At 42.7% G+C, this 23,884-nt stretch overlaps 1 protein-coding gene across 1 annotated transcript; it reads right to left on the bottom strand.

Moving 5' to 3' along the window:
- Positions 1-2,405: 2,405 nt before the first annotated feature.
- Positions 2,406-23,497, bottom strand: LOC137326089 (EEF1A lysine methyltransferase 3-like). The gene is made up of 4 exons (XM_067990967.1): positions 23,313-23,497; positions 9,657-9,951; positions 8,368-8,479; positions 2,406-4,320 (listed from the first exon to the last, which is right to left on the bottom strand). The coding sequence occupies exons 1-4, from the start codon at positions 23,315-23,317 to the stop codon at positions 3,908-3,910; spliced, it is 825 nt and encodes a 274-aa protein (XP_067847068.1). The 5' UTR covers positions 23,318-23,497; the 3' UTR covers positions 2,406-3,907.
- Between the last annotated feature and the right edge of the window lie 387 nt (positions 23,498-23,884).

The raw sequence follows: 23,884 nt of genomic DNA, 5'->3' as shown, positions 1-23,884 counted from the left end.
GAGAGGCTCGTGCTGTCATCTCTCAGGATAACAGATGGTCCCAGATTCAGTTAATGGTCTATACAGAGTAACCAGTAGAGGGTGCTAAAAATGGCCTCAGCATCACTGCAATCAAGAGGGTAAAATTCAGGCAGAATTGCTGCTCATGATTGGTATCAGTGACTCCTGCTGGAAAGCGCTTGTGTTTGGGCCTCAGGTGAGGAGAGGTTATGGGAACCATATTATTTGTGGATATTGACAAACATTTCAGAGCACATTTCTGACCCATCTAATAAAAGCAAAATACTGCAGATGCTGCTAATCTGAAATAAAAACAGAAAATGCTGGAAAACACACAGCAGGTCAGGCTGCATCTGTGGAGAGAAACAGAGTTAATGTTTCAGGTCGAAGACCTCTCGTCAGAACTGGAAGAAGTTAGAGATTTAACAGAGCCGGGAAAAAGGTGGGGTGGGGGTAAGGAAAGAACAAAGGGGAAGGTCTGTGATAGGGTGGAAGGCAGGTGTGATTAAATGACAAGAGGAATGATGGCGCAAGGTAAGGAGGGTGGTAATGGGACAAGTAAAGAAACAAAAGATGGGTCCAGAGGAGGTGTAAATGGCAACAGCAGAACCTGCTGTCAGAGAAAATGGGAGTAGTGGTTATGATCTGAAGTTGTTCAAATCTTTAACTTCTTCCAGTTCCGATACAAGGCCATTGACCTAAAAATGTTAACTCCGTTTCTCCCTCCTCAGATGCTGACTGACCTGCTGAGTGCTTCTAGCATTTTCTGTTTTTATTTCTGATCCATCTGTCAGGAATGGTATCTACAATTCTGTATAACTACATCTAGCACTACTTCAAAAGCCACATCACCCCATTGACATGTATCTGTGATCTTACCCAAATGCATAGTTCAGATATCAGACTGCAAGCTGTTTAAAAGAGAGAATTTTTAGCAAAGGGGGCATCAAATGGAACTGCTATTGATTTCTCTTTATATTCATTTAACTGTGTTCAGTAACTTTCCAATTGGAACTGATCTCAGTCGCAGTTTGATTACCTCTTTGATATGGACAGACTCTGTAACAAGATTTTGAGTGGTTGTAGATGCGAGTGGGGACGTAGGCGGAATGCCACTTTATAATTTTTTTGTGCAGTGAGTTTTTATGATCTGGAATACATTGACTAAAAGGGTGGTGGAGGCAGATTCAATAATAACTTTCAAAAGGGAATTGGATAAATACTTGAAGTGGAAAAATTAGCGGGTCAAGGGGAAAGAGCAAGGGAGTGGGACTGATTGGATAGCTCTTTCAAAGGCATGATGGGCTGAATGGCCTCCTTCTGTGCTATATCATTCTATGATTCTATAAATTATTTATCTTTCTACTTCACAGCGACACAAGAGGTGTGTGACAATTTCCTGGTGGTTAGGTGTCTGTAAAGTTGAAGGTGTTTGTATTGATATATAAATGGCTGTCTGCAAAGGTCACCCTGGAAGGAGACACCTGTCGAAAGGAATGCGGCCCAGGGAGATGAAGAAGTAACTTGTGCACAGGAGCATTAGAAGGTCTTTGATAGTTCTGTAACTGACATCACCCTAAGGATTTGATTGACAGCTCAATCAGGATGTGTAAGTCATTGACAGGGGACACCAAAGGAACAATAGGTAAAACTAAAACATAACAGGATTGGGAAAAAACAATATAAAACAATCAATGTGGGAAGAGTGACCTCAGAATTCGATGGGGTTAATGTGTGGATTCTCCAGGTTAAAAACTCATAACTGCTATTGTTAAGTGTATGTTTAATTATTGTCAATAATAGTTATTATCATATGCTTTGAAAAGGTGTTTGTATTGATATATAAATGGCTGTCTGCAAAGGAGTGTAAAAACAGATACAAACCTTTTTATAAATCAAGGCACTTGATTTGGTGACTCCAAGAACATTGGAATAGCATTAAGACTGTATCAAATAGAGCATGAGTGAAAGGTGAGGATAGATGATTCATTGAACAGCAACTAATGAATGGGCAGCCGTTTAACCAAACAAGCAAACCATGTCACCTATCTACTTACCACAAAAGAATTGGCATACTGCACTGGGAGTGACCACTGTACAGTACTTGAGAAGACAAACTCTCGTCTCCACTGTGAGGTATTCCTCCATTGTGTAGTGTGGCATTACCATCATGGTAAGCGGAACAGACTAAGGACAGATCTACCAGGTCAAAGCTGCATATCTATGAGATGCTGTGGGACATCATCAGCAGCAGAATTGCATACCACCACAATCTGTAACCTTATAGCCTGGCAAAACTTTTACTCTGTGATCACTATCGAGCCAGGAAACTCAGCAAAGAGCAGGACTGGTTAGAATACAATTTCATTCACTTCAATGTATGAACAACTGAACAGAAGACAGTCAAGTATTAACAGTTATTTTACTTCACTCCTTCTAGGCACTCAAGTGCGATACATATTTTAATGTAACCATCAGAGACAGAATAAAATTTCACACCAAAATCACAACGGCACCGCATTAACTGGATTCAATGTAGTTTAGCCCAAACTCAGTACAGCATTCTAATAGCAAACAACACTAGGAGCAAACTAGTGTTACAAGGCAGATTCAAGAATCCCAGTAAAAGAAAAGAAAGACTTGTATTTGTACAGTGCCAGTGAAGTACTTTTGAAGTGTAGACACTGTTGTGATGTAGGAAACGTGGCAGCCAATTTGTGCACAGCAAGGTCCCACAAACAGCAATGAGATGATGGCCAGTTAATCTGTTTTAGTGATGTTGGTTGAGGAATAAATATTGCCCAGAACACTGCTCTTCTTCGAAATAGTGCCGTGAGATCTTTTACATCCACCTGGGAGGGTAGACGGGACCTTGATTTAATGTCTCATCTGAAAGACAGCACCTCTGACAGTGTAGCACTCCCTTAGTACTGCACTAGCTGTGTCAGCCTAGATTTTGTGCTCAAGTCTCTGTGGGACTTGAGCCCACAATCTTCTGACAGAAGTGAGAGTGCTACCACTGAGCTGCAGCTGACACAGCCTTGGCTGGGTTGAAAGTAGCTCAGGATCACAGTGAATTTAATGTACAGGATTATAAGAACTATTCGCCAAAGATATAAAGCATGGCCATCATCTGTGCTTTACCATTAAATCTTAACCTGGCTTCTTTACTAGGACGATATGGTATCGAAAGTAAGCACCCAGCACACTGAATCTTCTGGAGTACATTATTGATGACAAATCACCTATTTTCTTATTTCTTCCTGCATGGTTGATTGGTTACTGATTGGTTGCTTAGTGGTTCATTGGTTTGTAGTTCGGTGGCTGCTTGGTTAGTTGTTGGTTGGCTGGTAGATTGATGGTTAGTTAGCTGTTTGGTTGATTGGTTGGTTGTTGGTTGTTTGTTAATTGTTTGGTTCATTGGCTGGCTTGCAAGTTGGTGATTGGTTTGTTGGTTGGTTGGTGGTTCTTGGTTGTTTGCTTTGTTGGTTGATAATCTTCTGCCACCGACATCTGTGTAACATCTTGTGCCTGCTCACAAGTTACCTCATTACACTAATACTTCAGTGGTATATTGGCTTTGTACAACTATTTTTTTCCAGATACCAGATGGAGCTGCAGTTGGAGGGACAACATTTCCCTTAATTAACAGCTGTGGCTGTGACACTGGCTTCCATGGGGTAAGGAAGAAAGCTTAAGAAGAAAAGCAAGATTAAAACAGCAAAATGCTAAATATTTTTCAAATACAGTTTTTAAAGGGTGGTTAACAAGGAAATACTCTCATATGAACCAAGACCACATTAAACCAAAGATCTCTCCCCCGCTACAGAGCGAGAGAGTTGGGACTATATGGATCGCTTTGGCACGATGGGCCAAATGGCCTCCTGTGCTGTAAGATTCTGTGATTCTACATCAGCAGGTCAACTCTGGTCGTTGCACTCAGTTTTCTAATCTTGTACACATTAATATTTTTGTCCTCGACTTTGTGAACAAGTTGGCAGCTAAAATGCTGAGGTAAAACTTCCTCGTGGAAAGTGGTGGACTGGTTTTCTTTTCGTAATTTTGAACAGAGGTAAATGATGGTTGATTCGTTGGCCAGATATAGCAGAGTCTCTAATAGCGCGGGATAAGTGGAGGAGGTATAGACAATATCCGAACCTAGGATGAAGTCATAGTCGGTAGGAAACTTTCTGTGGTCCTTACCCCAGGAAAGGGCACAGACCTTTGAACGATGTCTCGAGGCAGAGGGGATGTTGGTGGAGACATTGTGTTCTATTTGATTCAATGCGTTCTCTTGGTCTGTCATGGTAACATCCCCACCTGACGAAAAGAATGAAAAAGATTATCCATCCCCATTTACGTTACAAGTCGATAATCAATCTGATGCTCTACCATGGTCACAGAGGCAAAAAGAGGTATAATCTGCCACAGAAAATGATGGCGCTATATGTAGGTATCACCCAGACAGGAACACGGGGTCGTTTACACGCAGGACTCTGATCCACAGAGGCTGTGGCAGGCAGGCACTCGGCCTGTCGGTATGGATCAAATGTGTTGACATCAGCCAAGCACATCTTTTCCATGGAGGCTGGCTATATTCCAGCTGTGCAGCTGAAGCAAATGGAATATGATTTATCCAAATAAAATCTATTTTTGGTGTGAAGGCCAGTCAATCAGTCTATAATACTTATCGGTAGAATATCCTTCTGGTTAAAGATGAACAGCCAATAAACATTCGCTTAATTTCAGGACATTTTGTGTTGACATAATACTCCACGAAATATTGAATATATATACTTGAGAAGGAAAAAAATTGCAGGGCTATGGGGAAAGAGCAAGGGAGTTGGGCCAATTGCATAGTTCTTTCGAAGACCCGGCACAGGCGGGATAAACCCAATGTGCTGTAAGGTTCTATTCTATGATTCACGCCAGTGCAGAAAAGATTCTGATCTAAGGAGGCACTTTCAAGCTAGTGCTATCATGCTGTATTACTGACTTATTGCTACCGAACGCCTTCAAAAAGAATCTTATAGGACTTATTTCCTAATGGCAACATCCAGTTACTGCTGCAATGCAGTTTGCCCCATTGGATCACTGCAGTGTACATTTTTTTGCAAGTGATAAGGCCACAAAAGCCCTTAAACCTACAGGATGCTTTAGCCTTGGTGTATCTAATTACTCAGTTCAAAGACGCGGGGTAAAATGAACCAGGAAGAAATCTGTACCTGAGCTCGCCTTTAGGCAACAATTTAAATTGTTGTCACCATCTGGAGTATAACATACGTACAAAATGCTGAATTCTAGAGAATTCAGCATTTTGTACGTATGTTATACTCCAGATGGTGACAAAATTTTAAATATTCACACTATCATTAGATTTAGGAACCTGATGCAGGTCCATTAAGACTCTTGTGATGAAATTCTACGAGCTTGGTGTTGAATTCAAAGAATATAGAAAACAATTTACTTAAGTACTGATATTCTATCCCCAGCTGTCCTTGTCACACTATTTTTTAAAATAGGTTGCAGTGTAGCATTACTGCAGGTGTTATTAATATCTACTGATAGAACATTGCTATACAACTGGATTCAAGAAGGATCCAAATATACTAAACTATTCAAAGTTACGCGTACCTTGTGAGAGAGAGGTCTGCTCAAAGCAGCGTCTTTCACGAATAAAAAGTGCTTGTATTCTCGCGCCGGCAGCCAATGAATTATTGCAGACATGGAGTCACTGTTGTTATGTAGAGAAACGTTGCAGCCTGTGTGTGTGTATGTGTATATGTATATTTGTGTGTATGTATGTGTGTGTACGTGTGCATGTATGTATGTGTGCCTGTGTTTTTGTATGTATGTGTATGTGTGCGTATGTATGTTTATATGTGCGTATATGTGTATGTATGTATGCATATGTATGTGTTTGTGTGTATATGTATGGATGTGTGTGTATGTCTCTGTGTATATGTGGTTATGTATGTGTATGTATATATTTGTATGTATGTGTGTATATGTGTATGTATGGGGAGGGGTAACTCTGCGAGAGAATAATCGTGCAGACTCTCTGAATGGAGCGGGCTTGTTGGGCTGAATAGCTTTTTCTGACTGCCGATTTTCACAGATTCTTATTTGAGATGGAATTGTGATCCACTTCCTGCGGAGCTGCTCCAACCTCATAGGCTCTGAAATTACACTGACTGTGACGCTGAGTGTGACACTGACTGTGATGCTGAGTGTGACACTGGCTGTGACACTGACTGTGATGCTGAGTGTAACACTGGCTGTGACGCTGAGTGTGACACTGACTGTGACGCTGAGTGTGACACTGACTGTGATGCTGAGTGTGACACTGGCTGTGACACTGACTGTGATGCTGAGTGTGACACTGGCTGTGACACTGACTGTGACGCTGAGTGTGACACTGACTGCGACGCTGAGTGTGACACTGACTGCGACGCTGAGTGTGACACTGGCTGTGACACTGACTGTGATGCTGAGTGTGACACTGGCTGTGACACTGACTGTGACGCTGAGTGTGACACTGACTGCGATGCTGAGTGTGACACTGACTGTGACGCTGAGTTTGACACTGGCTGTGACACTGACTGTGACGCTGAGTGTGACACTGACTGCGACGCTGAGTGTGACACTGACTGTGACGCTGAGTGTGACACTGACTGTGATGCTGAGTGTGACACTGGCTGTGACACTGACTGTGATGCTGAGTGTGACACTGGCTGTGACACTGACTGTGACGCTGAGTGTGACACTGACTGCGACGCTGAGTGTGACACTGACTGTGACGCTGAGTGTGACACTGGCTGTGACACTGACTGTGATGCTGAGTGTGACACTGGCTGTGACACTGACTGTGATGCTGAGTGTGACACTGGCTGTGACACTGACTGTGACGCTGAGTGTGACACTGACTGCGACGCTGAGTGTGACATTGACTGTGACACTGACTGTGACGCTGAGTGTGACACTGACTGTGAGGCTGAGTGTGACACTGGCTGTGACACTGACTGTGACGCTGAGTGTGACACTGACTGCGACGCTGAGTGTGACATTGACTGTGACACTGACTGTGACGCTGAGTGTGACATTGACTGTGACACTGGCGGTGACGCTGAGTGTGACGCTGACTGTGACACTGACTGTGACGCTGAGTGTGACACTGGCTGTGACGCTGAGTGTGACATTGACTGTGACACTGACTGTGATGCTGAGTGTGACACTGGCTGTGACGCTGAGTGTGACGCTGACTGTGACACTGACTGTGACGCTGAGTGTGACACTGACTGCGACGCTGAGTGTGACACTGACTGTGACGCTGAGTGTGACACTGGCTGTGACACTGACTGTGATGCTGAGTGTGACACTGGCTGTGACACTGACTGTGATGCTGAGTGTGACACTGGCTGTGACACTGACTGTGACGCTGAGTGTGACACTGACTGCGACGCTGAGTGTGACATTGACTGTGACACTGACTGTGACACTGACTGTGACGCTGAGTGTGACACTGACTGTGAGGCTGAGTGTGACACTGGCTGTGACACTGACTGTGACACTGACTGTGACGCTGAGTGTGACACTGACTGCGACGCTGAGTGTGACATTGACTGTGACACTGACTGTGACGCTGAGTGTGACATTGACTGTGACACTGGCTGTGACGCTGAGTGTGACGCTGACTGTGACACTGACTGTGACGCTGAGTGTGACACTGGCTGTGACGCTGACTGTGACATTGACTGTGACACTGACTGTGATGCTGAGTGTGACACTGGCTGTGACGCTGAGTGTGACGCTGACTGTGACACTGACTGTGACGCTGAGTGTGACGCTGACTGTGACACTGACTGTGATGCTGAGTGTGACACTGGCTGTGACGCTGACTGTGACGCTGAGTGTGACGCTGACTGTGACACTGACTGTGATGCTGAGTGTGACACTGGCTGTGACGCTGACTGTGACGCTGAGTGTGACACTGGCTGTGACGCTGACTGTGACATTGACTGTGACATTGAGTGAGAAGATACCAAAAGGCAGATTTTCACGTCAGAGTAAATTGACACTAAATTTCAAATATTTCCCCATAACATGGGAGAATTACTTTACTTGAGTGGGTAGGACCACCCTCTGTGGCAACACTCGCAGTAGACTCTTTACACGGCCAGCTGACAAAGTGAATATTTAGCATAAGTAGACTCAATAACTTCCAAAACATACAAGCATGGGGTTTCAATCACATCAATCATCAGTAACGCCTATATATGTCTGTGTGTAATATATATACCTTCTTCATTATTATCCATGCTCTTTTTCACATTAACGATATAGGTTCACAGTCACCCTTTAACTCACCCAGCAGGACAGCTAGAATCCCCACAATTCCAGTGCCAGACCCCAGTTCAATCACCTTCCTCTCAGAAAAATTGATCTTCTCGTGTTCAAAGTATTGGCAAAGAACAAGAGCCTGGAAAACAGGTCAGACACTCACGTTAGAATGAATTAATTGTGAAAGGTGGTGCAAAGCATTGTAGTAACAATCGGCGAGGCCAAGGAGGGGAACGTGGATTTAGACAGTTCTCTGCAGAGCGGAAGGAAGCTTCGGATGGGAGCTGTTCTTACCCCGCCAAACTCAGTGGATTTAGAGCAACGCGGGGCCTAGGTGACTGAAGGCACCATCGGCAGTGATGGGGTGAAGGGAGGGATCGACGGATGCACAAGAGGCCAGTGTCAGAAGATTAGAAAGTTTGGTGAGGTGGTTTGTAGGGCTGGAGGAGATAGGGAGGGCTGCTGCAGGTTGAAACACAAGGACCAGAAGTTTAATTTGTGGCCACGGGGGATCTGCAGCCAGTGTAGATGAGTGAAGATCGGGTGATGGACAAGTAAGATATGATACGAGCAGCAGAGCTTTACCTGAGCTACGATTTTTGGAGGAAAATCAGCCAGGGCTCCTATTGCTAAACCAACGATTGATACAGGAATATAAGCACAGAAGGAGGCATAATCTTAAAATTAGAGCTAGACCAGTTCAGAGTGAAATCAGGAAGCATTGTTTCACACAAAGAGTAGTGGAAATCTGAAACTCTCCCCCCACCCCCCAAAAGGTCGTAGATGCTGGGGGTTAATTTGAAATTTTCAAGACTAAGGTGATAGATTTTTGTTAGGTAAGGGTATCAAGGGATATGGAGAAAAAGTGGGTAAATTGAGTTCAGGTGCCGATTAGCTATGGCCTAATAGAATGGTGGAACATGGTCGAGTAGCTGAATGGCCTACTTCTGTTCCTATGTTTGTAGAAAAGGATAGGGCAAGGAAGGGAGTGACTCAGCTATATTGCATTACTGTTCAATCCCCTGCAGATATTTGAATATAACAAGGACACAAGGCAAGACATAAGCAAGAGCGTGTCCCCAATACAACTATCTAGAATGACCCCAGGCCCCAACTCTCCACCACTGCTTCCCACAGCCTATTTTCAGAGAGAAGACAACACAGTGAGAAATATTACAAATCCATTGCAATAATAGAACCTAGAAACACCCAGAAAGATTGTTTTATAAAGAAAAGGTTCTTCTTAACATGTGAAACATTAAAGATTTGCTTTTCCTTGTCAAGCCAATGGCCTGGCATCGAGCCAACTGACTTACAGCTTCCCAGATAGAAGCAGAGAATCCCAGATTAACACCGAAGAATCGAGAGATGTTTAGAGCGTGTCCGCAGAATTCGAAGTGCTTCTCGCATATGCAAGGGTTCGGAAGGAGCCATTCAACCTTGGGGTCAGGGTTGCCAGAATTTTCCTGCCTCTGGACTCTCGTCTTCTTCCCCAAGCTTCCCCTCAAACTCCCCTGATTTCGGATGATTCCTTTCTGATCCACGGGGAGATACTGACCAGATGCCTGATTCCTGGCTGGATCAATTGGAGTTCCATTTGTGCGAGCCTGTCTGGTTGAAAAAGAGAGACTTTCAGAACTCTGGCCTAGAAAAGCCAAGCATTGTTCACTTACATACGAAATTGACCAGCAGGAAAAGATCAGCTGGTCCATCAAGCCTGTCCCACACTCATATTGGCTGAAACATCACGACTAGACATTTCCTTCCTCCAACCCCTTCCACTGCACCCTCCGCCCCCACCCCCAGCCATGCCATCTTCTGCAAGAGGCAACAAAAGGGAAAAAAACCCAGGGCCAATAAGGGAAAAAATACTCTGGAAAATTCCTCTCTAATCCCCTCAGGCGATTGAAACCAATCCAAGAGATGATGCAGAACAAGTGAATAGGTGCAGCTCCCTCTTGAAGGCATAAGGAGAGTCAGCACCCACCACATTAGTCGGCAACGCATTTCCAGAGGCTCACTAGTCTCTGGGAAAAGAAGAACCGCCTAACATCCAGTTTATTTCTGCACTTACATAGTTTAAACTTGTGTCCCCCTGTCCTCCCCAATCTGTTAAACTGGAATAATCTATCAATAGGCATGTTATCCAAAGGATTCATTATTTTATGGACCTCTAACAGGTTACCTCTAAGTCTATGTTGCTCTAAAGTAAATACATCGAGTTACAGCACAGAAACAGACCATTCGGCCCAACTGGTCAATGCCGGTGTTTATGCTGCACAAGAGCCTCATTCCACCCCTCTTCTAACCCTATCAGCGTATCTTTTTATTCCTTTTCCCCCTCATGTGCTTATCTAGCTTCCCCTTAAATGCATCTATGCTATTCGCCTCAACTACTCCCTGTGGTAGCGAGTTCCGCATTCTTACCACTCTTTAGTTAAAGAAGTTTCTCCTGAATTCTCAATGGATATATTAGTGACTATCTTATATTTATGACCTCTAGTTGTGGACTCCCCCACAAGTGGTACCATTTTCTCTACATCTACCCTATCAAACCCTTTCGTTATCTTAAAGACCACTATCAGGTAGCCCCCGAGCCTTCTCTTTTCTAGAGAAAAAAGCCCCAGCCTGTTCAGCCTTTTCTGATAAGTATATCCGCTCAGTTCTGGTATCATTCTTCTGAATCTTCTTTGCACCTTCTCCAATACCTCTATATCCTTTTCACAATATGGAGATCAGAACTGTGTACAGCACTCCAAGTGTGGTCTAACCATGGTTCTATACAAGTTTAACATAGGTTCTCTGCTTTTCAATTCTATCCCTCTAGAAATGAACCTCAGTGCTTGGTTTACCTTTTTTATGGCCTTATTAACCTGTGTGGCTACTTTTAGTGATTTGTGTATCTGTACCCCTAGATCCCTTTGTCCTTTACCCCATTTAGATTCGTATCATCCAAGCAGTATGTTTATTCTTCCTCCTCAAATGCAGCACCTCACATTTATCTATATTGAAATTCATTTGCCAATCACAAGCCCATTCTGCAACTTTGTTCATGTATTCTTGCATTTTGATGCATTCTTCCTTTGTATTAATTACAGCTCCCAATTTGGTGCCATCCACAAATTTTGAAATTTTGAAATAGACCCAAGGTTTTCGAGCCTATCTGAGTAGCTGAGTACCTAAGGTTCGTTAAGATAGGAATCATTCTTGTAACTCTCCTCTGGACCCATTCCAAGGCCAATATATCACCCACCGAAACTGGACATCAAGGTAATGAAACATCAAAGCAGAGTCCTTTGATTTATACTGAATGGTACTATAAATACAACCCAATACCCTGTTAGCTTTAGCTACAGTTCCTCTACATTAGTCATGAACCTTCAGTGATCTGTGCACAATAACTCCTAGATCTTTTTCTCTCTTGACCTCTTTCAGTATTGTTCAGTATTGTTCCCTGCAAATGATTCGTGTATTCTGTATTGGCCCTACCAACATGCTTGACACTACATTTATCTAAATTAAAGGCCATTTACCATTGTTTGGCCCATTCCCCTAGCACATTTTGCATTTGATTGCACTGTCTTAACCCTTGCATAAATTTTGGTTTATTTATTGTCATTTCGAGAAAATCTGCATAATGCTCGACCAAGACTCACAACACAACACACATTAGGCTTAATTAACGTGATTATAAATAAAATTATCATAAAAGAACCTTGGAATTTGCCGACGGCCCTTCAACTAAAGAAAGATTAGCAATATTTAAATTTGCAGGATTCACAATTTTCCCTGTTAAAACTTAAACATTTTGCTGGAAATTATGCATTTTTGTTACAAGAACAAATAGATCTTCAAAATGGAAATTAGTTCATTTATGAATAAATATAACTTGAACTTTGCAATAGGCAGCTAAATGGTATTTTTCACAGTGCTGGATTTGTGTTGCATTTGCTGGAAAAAAAACTGTTTATCAGGTGTATAATAGGAGCAATAGTAACGTGCGGAGCTAACACTGTTGGCTGGGTTATGAAAATCTCATCTGTTTGAACAGCTGTTCTTGGTCTGTATTCGTGCAGCAAATATCATAGGAAATGATGAGATTTCTCGGTTGGTAAAATCCGCCAAAGGAAGAAATGTAACTTCAAAGTGAAAGAGGGAGATAAGAAAGTCGCTAACTGAGGCAGCAAATGGAGAATCAGAAGGTCCAAAAGGAGAATCAATGGCTCCAAATGGAGAATCGGATTGTCCAAATGGAGAATCAGAGGCAACAAAAGGCGTAGAAGTGGAACTGCTAACAATGGCCGAGAGAAAGAATAACTAAATATATTCAAGGGCCACAATGTTAAATGACTGAACTGTAGAATAAAGGGAGCAATTAAAGGAGAGAGATAGAGGGAGAGGACTTGTTAATCTCATCAGAATGGTGCAGATGCTGTTAAAAAGCCCCGGTGGACGTGGTATAACGGCGAACGGCCGGATGGCTTTGCCTATGCTGTAAAATAAGTTATAATTATAATTGTCGACCGTACCTCACTACATTTCATATGTGTTTGTTTTAAAGAAACCCGTAATAACAGCGTGGTTATTGGAATAATGCTGGGGTACACAAAGCGTTTCAGACAATGTTGAGACAGAGACTGTCCACAGTAAACTGGGCAAATCTGTTAATGGGTAAAACGATAGAAGATCAATGGGAGGTGTTCAAAAAAGAATTTAAGGTGATACAGAACCAGTTTATACCCCTAAGGGGCAAGAGCTCGACTTGTCAAAAAACAGCCATAATCGACAAAAGAGGGAAGGGACAACATAAAACTAAAAGAAAAAGCATCCGGAAATGCAAAACATAGCACAGATCCTGACGACTGGGAGAGATACAAGGAACAACAAAGGGTGACAAAACAGATAGTAAGAGCTACAAAAAGGGAGTACGAAAAGAAACTTGCAAGGGATATCAAAATCAACACATCATTTTTTTACAATTCTATTAGGAAAAAGAGGGTGGTCAAGAGCAATGTGGGCCCCTGAAAAACTGATAATGGTGAGATTGTAAATGACAATAAGGAAATGACAGCCATGTTAAATAATTACTTTGTGTCAGTATTTACAGTAGAGGAAGAGGATAGCATGCCGGACATCCCAAGGAAACTAATTTTGAATCAGGGATGGGGATTCACCATAATTAATGTAAGCAAATTAACAGTAATGAAGAAAATAATGACACTAAAGAGCAGCAAATCCCCAGGACCAGATGGTTTCCATCCCAGGGTTTTAATGGAAGTAGGTGAGAACATTGCAGAAGCCCTAACTATAATCTTCCAAAGTTCTCTGATTCAGGAATCGTTCCTTTAGATTGGAAAATTGCCATTGCTTCACTATTTAAGAAAGGTGAGAGAAGGAAACCAGATAATTATAGAGCAATTAGCCTAATACCTATTGTCGGGAAATTACTGCAGTCTATAATTAAGGATAGATTGACTGAATACTTGAAAATTTTCAGCTGATCAGAGAGAGCCAGCATGGATTTGTAAAGGGTAGGTCATGCCTGACGAACCTTGCTTAATTTTTTGAAGAGGTGACTAAAGTAGTGGATGGGGAAATGTCTATGGATGTTGTTTATATGGACTTCCAGAAGGCATTCGATAAAATCCCTCATAAGAGACTGTTAGCTAAAGTGGAAGCTCATGGAATTGAGGGCAAATTATTAACCTGGTTAGGAAATTGGCTGAGTGGCAGGAGACAGAGAGTAGGGATAATGGGCAGGTGCTCAAATTGGCAGTATGTGACTACTGGTATCCCACGGGGATCTGTTTTGGGGCCTTAACTAATCTTTCTATTTATTAATGACTTAGTTGATGGGATAGAGAGCCACAGATCCAAGTTTGCCAATGGCACAAAGATAGGCAGCATTGTAAGCAGTGTAGATGGAAGTATAAAATTACAGAGAGATATTAATAGATTAAGTGAATGTGCAAAACTGTGGCAAATGGATTTCAATATAATCAAGTGTGAGATCATCCACTTTGGACCTAAAAAGGATAGATCAGAGTACTTTCTAAATGGTGAACAGCTCGAAACTGTGGAGGTCCAAAGAGATTTAGGGGTTCATGTACATAGATCATTAAAATGTCATGGACAGAGACAGAAAATAATCAAAAATGCTAATGGAATGCTGGCCTTTATATCTAGAGGACTAGAATACAAGGGGGTAGAAGTTATGCTACAGCTATACAAAGCCCTGGTTAGACAACACCTGGAGTACTGTGCACTGCACTTTGGGAAGGATATATTGGCCTTGGAGGGATTGCAGCATAGATTTAATAGAATTATACCTAGACTCCAAGGGTTAAATTACGAGGCGAGATTATAGAAGCTAGGGTTGTATTCCCTGGAATTTGGAAGATTACAGGGGGATTTGATCAAAGTTTTCAAGATATTAAGGGGAATTGAGATAGGGTAGATAGAGAGAAACTATTTCTGCTGGTTGGGGAGTCTAGGACTAGGTGACATCGCCTAAAAATTAGTACCAGGACTTTCAGGAATGAAGTTAGGAAACACTTCTACACACAAAGGATGGTAGAAGTCCGGAGTTCTCTTCCGCATACAGCAATCGATACTAGCTCAATTGTTAATTTTAAATCTGAGACTGATAGATTTTTGTTAACTAAAGGTATTAAGGGATAAGGGGCTAAGGCGAGTATATGGATTTAGGTCACAGATCAGCTATGATCTCATTGAATGGTGGAACAGGCTCGCATGCTCGAGGGACTAAATGATCTACACCTGTTCCTATGTTCCTAATGTTAGTCTCTCCCCTCCCCCCCCCCCCACAATGTAAGAATTATTTCTCCTGTAGCTGCCCATATTCTGACACTGGAAGAATAGACTATATTACTTAAAGAGTATGTCGCCGGAAGAGAGGCAGGTCTGTCGCTGAGCGGGGTTTGGGTGCTACGATCTAGCGCATTAAAGGCGCCCAGGATAAGGAGACACCCAGTGAGTGGCTACAGGTCATTGGGGACTCAGGGAAAGAAATCATCGCGGGAGGTAGCAGGAGGCAGACGTGTGTCAGCGTGCGAGGGGTCAGCAGCTTATCTGGTGAAAGGAAAGGGCATAGCTTCACGTAATAGGAATTTTAAAAAATGGCTTTGTAGTACTCACTTAACAATCCTCCAGTGCCCCACAGTGACCTTTAACTCTCAGTCCAGCCCACCAGCGCTGCACACTGGTGGTGCACACCAAATTGCGCTTTCCCCCAAACCTTAACGTGTAAAACAAATCGGACAACATCTCGACGTTTTGATTTGCTATCGCGTGATCGCTAATGATCACTAAAAGAGATGAACTGGCAATCAGAATCTTCCACAACATCTGTCCCCACTATGGACCAAGACGATAACTGGGACAGAACTCGTCCAAGGACGCTGCTGAACCCCCCCACCCAGGGTTGGTTTGCCCTGCGATTTTTCCTGTCGCTCATCTTCCATCGGAAGAATGGATTTCTACCTGTCCATAATAATCATGAAAACAATCTAATCTCTAGCATTCCTTTTTTGCTTCATAAGTTCTTGATATAGAATATATACACTGGATGGAATACAATGTGTCTGCAACCAGACTGATCTCCAAGGAATTAAGTATTAGGACAGATTGGAGAATCTTAACATCTACAGTTTAAAAAAAAATAAGAATCAATTAGTCGAAGTGTATAAAATATTAAATGTCACGGATAAGGTAAACGCAGAATATTAAAGTAAACCAGCAAAGTAATGGACTAAAAGACATAAATGATAATTAAAGAGCATGTAACATTTAAACATATCTCAAGAAAGAGCATAGCTACTCAAAGAACGATAAATGTTTGGAATAATATATATACACGGTAGCGATATGGCACTGGGTTTATTCAGAATATAGTTGATTATTTGCTATGTTAGAGCTAGGGTACTAGAGAGATGAAGTTCCAGATGTTCGCTGGCCTTTTCTCATCCTCGCGTTTTCTTATGCTGCAACGGATCTACCTTTAATCTTTTCAGAAGGTTTAAAGTATACGCGAAAGATTCAGTCTCGGGGCGGGAGGGAACAAGTGGGGAAGACGATGATCCAGAAAAATGAAAGCTGCTTGCCTTATTGTCTATAACATTGATACACAGAAAGGACCTGACTGAATAATGCACAAGCGACTAAGAAGGAACATTCTGCATGGCAGAATGTATTCTAACAGGGGAATTACACCCAGAAACGGCCATGGGCCAACTTGTTCGTCCATTGGGGATGGTGGTTACATTGCCTGTTTCTGATTTCCAAAATGGATTTTTGAAGTTCATAAAAACATCAATCATCTCATTAATCGTAGAAAATCCAGTTGCGTAGATCGAATTGCAGTTTCGTCGCAAAGAGCTTGTCGATCTGTTGCCTTGAAGTCCTGCTCCGAATGACACAAAGGATATGTGGTCATCACCAGACTCAGCAGCAACAAAGAAACACTAAAGTTTGTCCCCTGGAGCTGCCGACGTCCTTTCAGTAGAGAACTGGGACAGTTCAAGTCTGATCACCACCCATTCCAGTTTAGAAGATTCCTTGCGCCAAGATCTGACTAATTCCAAATCACATTATCCACCAATTAAAATACTCTAGCACCCACTACAGACTTCTACATGAGATATTACATTTTTCGGTACGTCATATTTAATATTGCGTTCTCATTGATATTATCGTATAATTAAAGGGCACATTAATTCAGCAATAATAATTCAATATGCCTTTGGCACACCAGCCACCCATTAGATAAACTAATTGGTACCCCATGCAATACATATACTGTAGCGGGCGAATGTAAGGATGGTAATAGCGACACATGTATTGCATTCTTTGCATGAGTGTCATCTATGTCCCCTGTGTATATTCCATGGTCTCCTCCCATGTGTCCGTTTCATGATGGCGTCGAGTGGTAGTGTTCTCACCATGTGAATCTGTTCACGTGGTGACGCGCTCTGCATTGCCCTTCTGGCAGCAATAACACTGATGGAAAGTGGCTTATCCAATTGAGGACCTTCAGAGGGAAAGAGGGAAGGATGAATGGCATAGTAATGGGATAAGAGGCCTTGAACACTCCTCTGTTCAGTGAGGCACAAGAAGGACCGTGGATATGGCATCAGGGACAGTTGAATTACAGCGTCCTTTCTCTACTGCGCTAATTAATATATCGGTGTTGCACATCTAGTGGCCGCCATTTATCTGTATGAAAACAGAACAACATTCACTCTTTTTACCGTTTTTATTTTATGTTTATCAAAAGAGACAATTTTGTGCAGCGAATGTCATAGACAAGCGCCTCTAAGTGCCTGATTAAATTATAACAGGATTAGACCCAGAACAAAGCTCCTTCTACTCTGCTCCACAATGTGACCCAACTGCAACTTTGGAAGAACACACGATACACAAGCACTGTGCTATTTTTCCATTTCCCACATCAGTCATCACTGCGGCCTGTCTAAGTGAGATTGCTAATTCCTTTTAAGTCATGAGGACCATTGAGCTGCTGACCCGTGTCCACTACCAACTGGATTCCACGCCTCAAATTCAGTTCACATGGGACCCTGACAACCATCAAATATATGAGATTTTTATGTCCTCCGTCTGCGCTGGGTTTGGATCTAGGTCCCAAAGGTGAAAGACCAGCATTTAACGAGGTATACCAAATCCCCAATGTACATCTAAAATACAACAAAAACTCTCTTTTATGGTTCAGTTCTTTTCTTCAAGACCATCCACTGCAATGAAGGGCTTATTTGGATAGTAGACCCTATTTAAGACATAGCAAGACCACAAGAATGGCGGAGTAATGTCCCCGTGTTATTTAGTTCCCGTGTCAACGAAGTTCCATTTCATCCAATAATTGATCCAAAATTTTCGGAACATGGACGTGCTGAACTTGGAGATTCGGATACTCAGCTTAATCAAGGTGGGCTTCGAGGTGGATCTCGCCATTTTTAAGCACATTTATGGCTCTCACTGGACTCTCCAAATCACCATTCTGTCTTGGGTTCACTGAAATATGTATCCATTTAGGCTTCCATCACGACTCCAGAATTTTCAGAACGAAGACTTCCAGGACAGGTTCTTTGGTCAGTGTCGCAGTTTGATCCTCTGTGCCCCACAATCAGTGGTCCTGCGTGCCTGTTATTCAAAAGGTAGAGTCTGCTTGGTTTTCTTCTTAATGTCTGGGAATATCTTGCTGACTTCTTGCCACCTTCTGCGGGCGGTGGACCCTGGCAGATGATCTCCCTCCAGACTTTTTATTTCTGTCTATTATCAGGAGTGTGCCAGACTATTTGTATCTTCCTAGCCAGTAAGTATCTTGCACAAAGTAAGCGCTGCATGGGTGAAACTCGCCTGTCCGGTTAATGCTGTTGGGATCGCATCCTCTACACGAGCGCCAGTGGCGAGAAGCTCTCCTTTTAGTCAGTATTTACGCTGAAATCATAAACACGGTCAAAAAGACCGCTATGATGATTTGACTGGGCTTACCAACCAGATTAATTCTCTGCGCGTTTGTCTATCTCTTTGCCATACATTGAGGTCAGAGGATATTATCCCCATTGTTTCTAAAGTTTCAATCTTGTTTATTGCTTTTTTGATGTCAGGTCACTCATTTCCTGTTTGTTGTGGGCTCTGCTGTCGTAATTGCTCCCCTTCTCTGATTGGTTGAAAACGTTCCCCAAACTTGACTAAAGCGGAGCTGCTGAGATCCTCAGCATTTCTTCCTGTTCCTAAATTCTTGAAATTGACACGAAATAGATCCACTGGTAAGTGGAATTTCGTCCCCAGGGTCACTTTATGCTGTGATGCCCACTAGCTGGATAAATACAGCACATTGGCGGGGGCGGGGAGGGAGGATGGGGTAGTGATATTTTCAATGGGATGAGAATCGTGCGGGATATACAACGGGCAACGAAGTTGAAAATGATCCCCCATGGTATCTTTCCTTGGACTCTGGTCAGAGTCTGAGTCCTATGTCAATAAAAGATAAAGATCAAGAACAGGGAAGTGGTCCTCAATCCATATCCCGCTTCTCGCATTCAAAATTATCACGGAGGATACGCGGTCATTCTTCATATTTGGAAATGTCCTGCAGTCCATCACGCCCAAAAGAAAGAGCAAGATATCTATGTCCAGGTGAAGTTGGCTGCTTGTATTTTTCCCGTCAAAATTCATATCCTCTTTCGGTCTCTAATTCTCATGCAATAGGCAACAATGACAGCTTGCATTTATATGGCACTTATAACTTAGAAAGCGTTCCAAGGCCCTTCACAGAAGTGAAATGAGAAAATAGAAGCTGAGCCAAAGAAGGAAGTATTAGGAAGGGTGACTACAAGCTTGGTCAAAGTGGTGGGTTTTAAGGATGGTCTTATAGCAGGAGATGAAGTGGAGAGAAGGAAGTGTTTAGAGAAAGAAAGAACTTGCATTCTTATAGCGCTTTTCACTACCCAGGACACCCCAAAGCGCTTTACAGCCCAGGAAGTACTTTTGAAGTGTAGTCACGTTGGAAACGCGGCATCCAATTAGCGCACAGCAAGCTCCCACAAACAGCAATGTGATAATGACCCGACCATCTGTTCTCGTGATCTTGGTTGAGGGATCAATATTGGCCAGGACACCGGGATAACGTCTCTGCTCTTCTTCCATATAGTCCCTTGGAATCGTTTACGTCCACCTGAGAGGGCAGATGGAGCCTCGATTTAAAGTCTCATCCGAAACAGGGCACCTCCGACAGTGCAGCACTCCTTCAGTACTACATTGGACCAGCAGGCTAGATTTTTGCACTCAAGTCTCATGGAGTGGGACTTAAACCCACAACCTATTGACTCAGAGACGAGAGTGCGACCCACTGAGCCACAGATATCAGCAAGGGAATTATAGAGCTTGGGGCCTAAATGGCTGAAGGGGGGATGCACAAGAGACCAGAGTTAGGGGGAGTGGGTTGTAGAGCAGGTGGTGTTAACACAGCACACATCACCATCGGTGTTCCAGAGTGTTCTTGGCCTGTTTAGGGGTTATCCCGGTTACACTGACAGACGTTTGATCCGGCTAGAATACTGTATTTCATTGCGGTAATAGCCAATGGCTGCCTTTCAGTTGTATCAAAAATACTAACATTAATTGAGGGCGGGGAGCGGGGAGCAAAAAATGTGGTTCTGCCAAGGGTGCCCACAAGGAATAATGTCGTAAATAACGAGCTAAAAACAACTGACTCAATAACTGTTAGCTCCACTCGGAGCAGGTGCTAGGCGTATTCATAGACACAAATGGTTTCCATTTCTGCCCAGTGTTAGGATGAACGACAGCACTGTGGAACGGTGACAGTTTATTCAACTGACATTGCATTTATATTCAAACATATGAAAAAAATATTTCGTGGGCTGTTCTGATTCTGTGACTGACGCCAAAACACGTGTTGGGTGACACGGTATTACAAACTAAAATGACTAAATAACACTTAGAACTACTGTGCTTACAGCACTTCGTCTTCCAGCGATTTGTTTAGAATTTCCGGAGTTGGTGTTTTCAGCCTTATCTATGGTTGACGTTTATTCCATTGTTTAGAATCTAAAGGCATCCGTGAGTAATTTTCAATTTTACTTGCCCTGCCCAATCATTTAGCAATGAATGTTTGTCTGCTCTTTTTTCCCCTGAAAATATTCTCAAACCACGTGAACCTAATATATCAGATTCTCCCATGCAGTTGTGTGGTTTTATCATTAACACTGAATCAGGATTAAGTAATTGCAGACGCAGCGTTACCCTACATCGTAACACGCTGATTCAGATAGATAGAGAGAGGGAGATAAAGAGAACGAGAGTGAGGGAGAGTCCTTGTACGGGCCCGTGGGATACCATAGATACTGCTTCAAGTAATGATTCACTTCTAATTTATCAGTGGGCCTGCCAAACGGGAAATATACATACTTAACAGGTCCTGGACAAGTTTACTATTCATACAGTCGTTGCAAAGCAAGAATAAGTAGAAGCGTCTTTAAAGGTGAAAATTGGTCCAAAAAAGCAAGTTGCACTGGTTAGAACGTGGTGTTAAAATGGGTTCGATCTCAGTCGGGGCCACCAACTATAAAAATAATTATCTGCATATTAAATAACTATTGCACCATTTTTGTTGAATACTAACAACATTTTTATACACAATACCTCTGCAATATATTTTTAATCTTCAAATTTGAATTTGCCGCTTTGAGTAATTGCACTATATATGTATGTATATATTATGTTCCATGTATTCAAAAAATTATAGAACACCAACTCTCCCCTCAAAAGTACGGGTGGATATCTGCTTGTACTCACTCATGCGACCCATGGATTGTTTGATTGGTTGGTTCGGATTTCCTGTTAACTGCTGGTGGTGTGGTTGCTACCGAGAGGCATATGGTTCAGTGCCAGATTGTTATTCTAGCACGTATGAAAATGAAAGTCAGCTTTAGGGCCTGGACACTGTCCATGTTTTGCATGGATATGTATCTAGAAATATTTCACTTCATGAGTGTTCTATAATAGCCCAGGATATAAACCACTTAATAGCTCATTAACACAGACACGCATAAAACATTCTCTAAATTTCTTCATATTCCCCATGGCCTACCATGAGAATTTGTGTACGGCCTCTCACTAATGTATCCATTTAAAACCCCTCTCTGGCCGCCATCAAACCAGAATTGGAAGTCCCCGGGTTCTATCCCTGGTTTTTGCTGGATTGCCTGGGATGGCAATAAGGAGCTAGGGAGAAAATAACCAGGTTAAGCTTCCATTGGTAGCTGGGTCGTGATGACTCCCTTTGGTCGAATTACACTCACTGTGTAGAAATAATGAAGAAGCAGGACCAGTTGGGATGGGGGAAGTATCACAGAATCCTTGTTCACCACAGAACTGATTCCCCGTATGAGTCACTGCTTCGGGAGTGAGAAGGAAAAAAATAGACGTCATACACATGTAAAAAAAAATCTTCTGTTTGCCAGGCCTGTAACACTGTCTGTTATAACATGCCTGTTCTAATATTACATATTGTCCATGGAGTGGCTTCAGTGGGAAAATCATATAAGATATTTTCTACAGCATGCCTACTAAAAAATCATTCTGAACGAGTTCCAACTATATTTTAAAAATCTATATTTTGCTTGTATTTCCCCTAATTTTGATGTGACTATGGCGTGCTTTATTATATGACTACTGCAGCCGAAAGATAACCGATTCGCATCCCTTTTCTAGTCAGCTTGGTGTCTGCTTTTCTACGACACCGTCACCATATTTAAGACCCGTCACCACGCTTAACAGCTTCCAAATCAAGTTAATGAGAAATCCGCACTGGTAGAGTTTCGGTTTGCCCGATATGGGGTACACACTTTCTCCCCATGAAGATACACATCACTTAAATAAGCCCAAGAGTTTAGGCGCATGCTGCTACACGCCAAGGCGCAGGGATTGCAGTCTGGACAGGGCTAGCAGCTTAGCAGTACAGAGCACTGGCAAACTGCTCGCTCCTTTTTCCAGTCAGATACATCTTGCTTCAAAAGACACTGGGTTGCAGGGTTATCTAAAGCCGGGTGGGATAGATCTGCCACCCCAGGTTGTGCTAAAGAAGTCGACTTTCTGGTCAGTTATCAACAGTGCCTTGTGGTACTGGGGGCCAGGTGTTGGAGTATAGAGTCTGCTACAAAGAGTTGACTCGGTTCTAGGCTTCTATCAGCAGACAGGGAGCCATCTCGACTTCGAAGAGACCTCTCTTACCTCCCCCTTCATTTATTTTAAATGTTTTTAAGCCCACAGTACAATATCCCACAAAGGAATGTCATACCGACATGCTAAGCGTTCAGTCGCTAAAGTTTACATAACCTAATTTCAAGTCTGCTGCAGCTGCTGAATAGGAGGGAAAGTGCAGTACACTTTTCTTCGTACTGTGCCTCGTTTACCTCATCGTGCTACAGACGAACTTAAATCAGCTGAAGTGTACTTAAAATTATTCAGAATCACGATGATGCTGAATTTTGTTAATACAGAAATTCACGTTTTTCTAAAGATTTCAAAGATAAATGATACAATACTGCGTCCGTTCCGTGTCCTGTCGCTCGCCTGCTGGACACAGCTTCTTGCATCATGCTGCCATGAATGGAGTTTAAGTCCCTCTCTGCTATTTTTAGTGCACTGGTTAATGCGTTCGAGTTAAATTCCAGCCTGCGCTATTTTAATTCGGTCATTAATCTGTTTATTTCAAATGGGTTAACGATTGCTTTCAAACAAGGTTGGCAGCAAGTTAACGCCAATACCTTGGCCAGACACCATAAATAGCACAGAGTGAATACTCTAGATTTTAATTTCGGTCAGTGGTATAGCCAGCCCAAGAGTTACTCTTAATGATCTGAGAACTATTAATTGGCGCGTCCTACGTTTTAAAGAACCGTTCTGAACTGAACCGAAACAGCCCTGCTTTTACAATGCTTCTCCGTGTAGGAGAGGAAAAGACACAGAGCAGAACCTCCCGTTT

Source organism: Heptranchias perlo, chromosome 10 (assembly GCF_035084215.1).
Source record: "Heptranchias perlo isolate sHepPer1 chromosome 10, sHepPer1.hap1, whole genome shotgun sequence".
NCBI classification, from domain to species: Eukaryota; Metazoa; Chordata; class Chondrichthyes; order Hexanchiformes; family Hexanchidae; genus Heptranchias; species Heptranchias perlo.
Note: the sequence above shows the minus strand (reverse complement) of the source record. Positions and strands in the feature narration are given on the sequence as shown.

Excerpts from the sequence above, each read along its gene's own strand:
- LOC137326089 (XM_067990967.1), bottom strand. Across the intron at positions 8,480-9,656 it reads CTGCTTCTATCTGGGAAGCT|GCTCTTGTTCTTTGCCAATA; the intron begins GTAAGTCAGTTG and ends CCTGTTTTCCAG. Across the intron at positions 4,321-8,367 it reads GATTCTAGCTGTCCTGCTGG|GTGGGGATGTTACCATGACA; the intron begins GTGAGTTAAAGG and ends TCTTTTCGTCAG.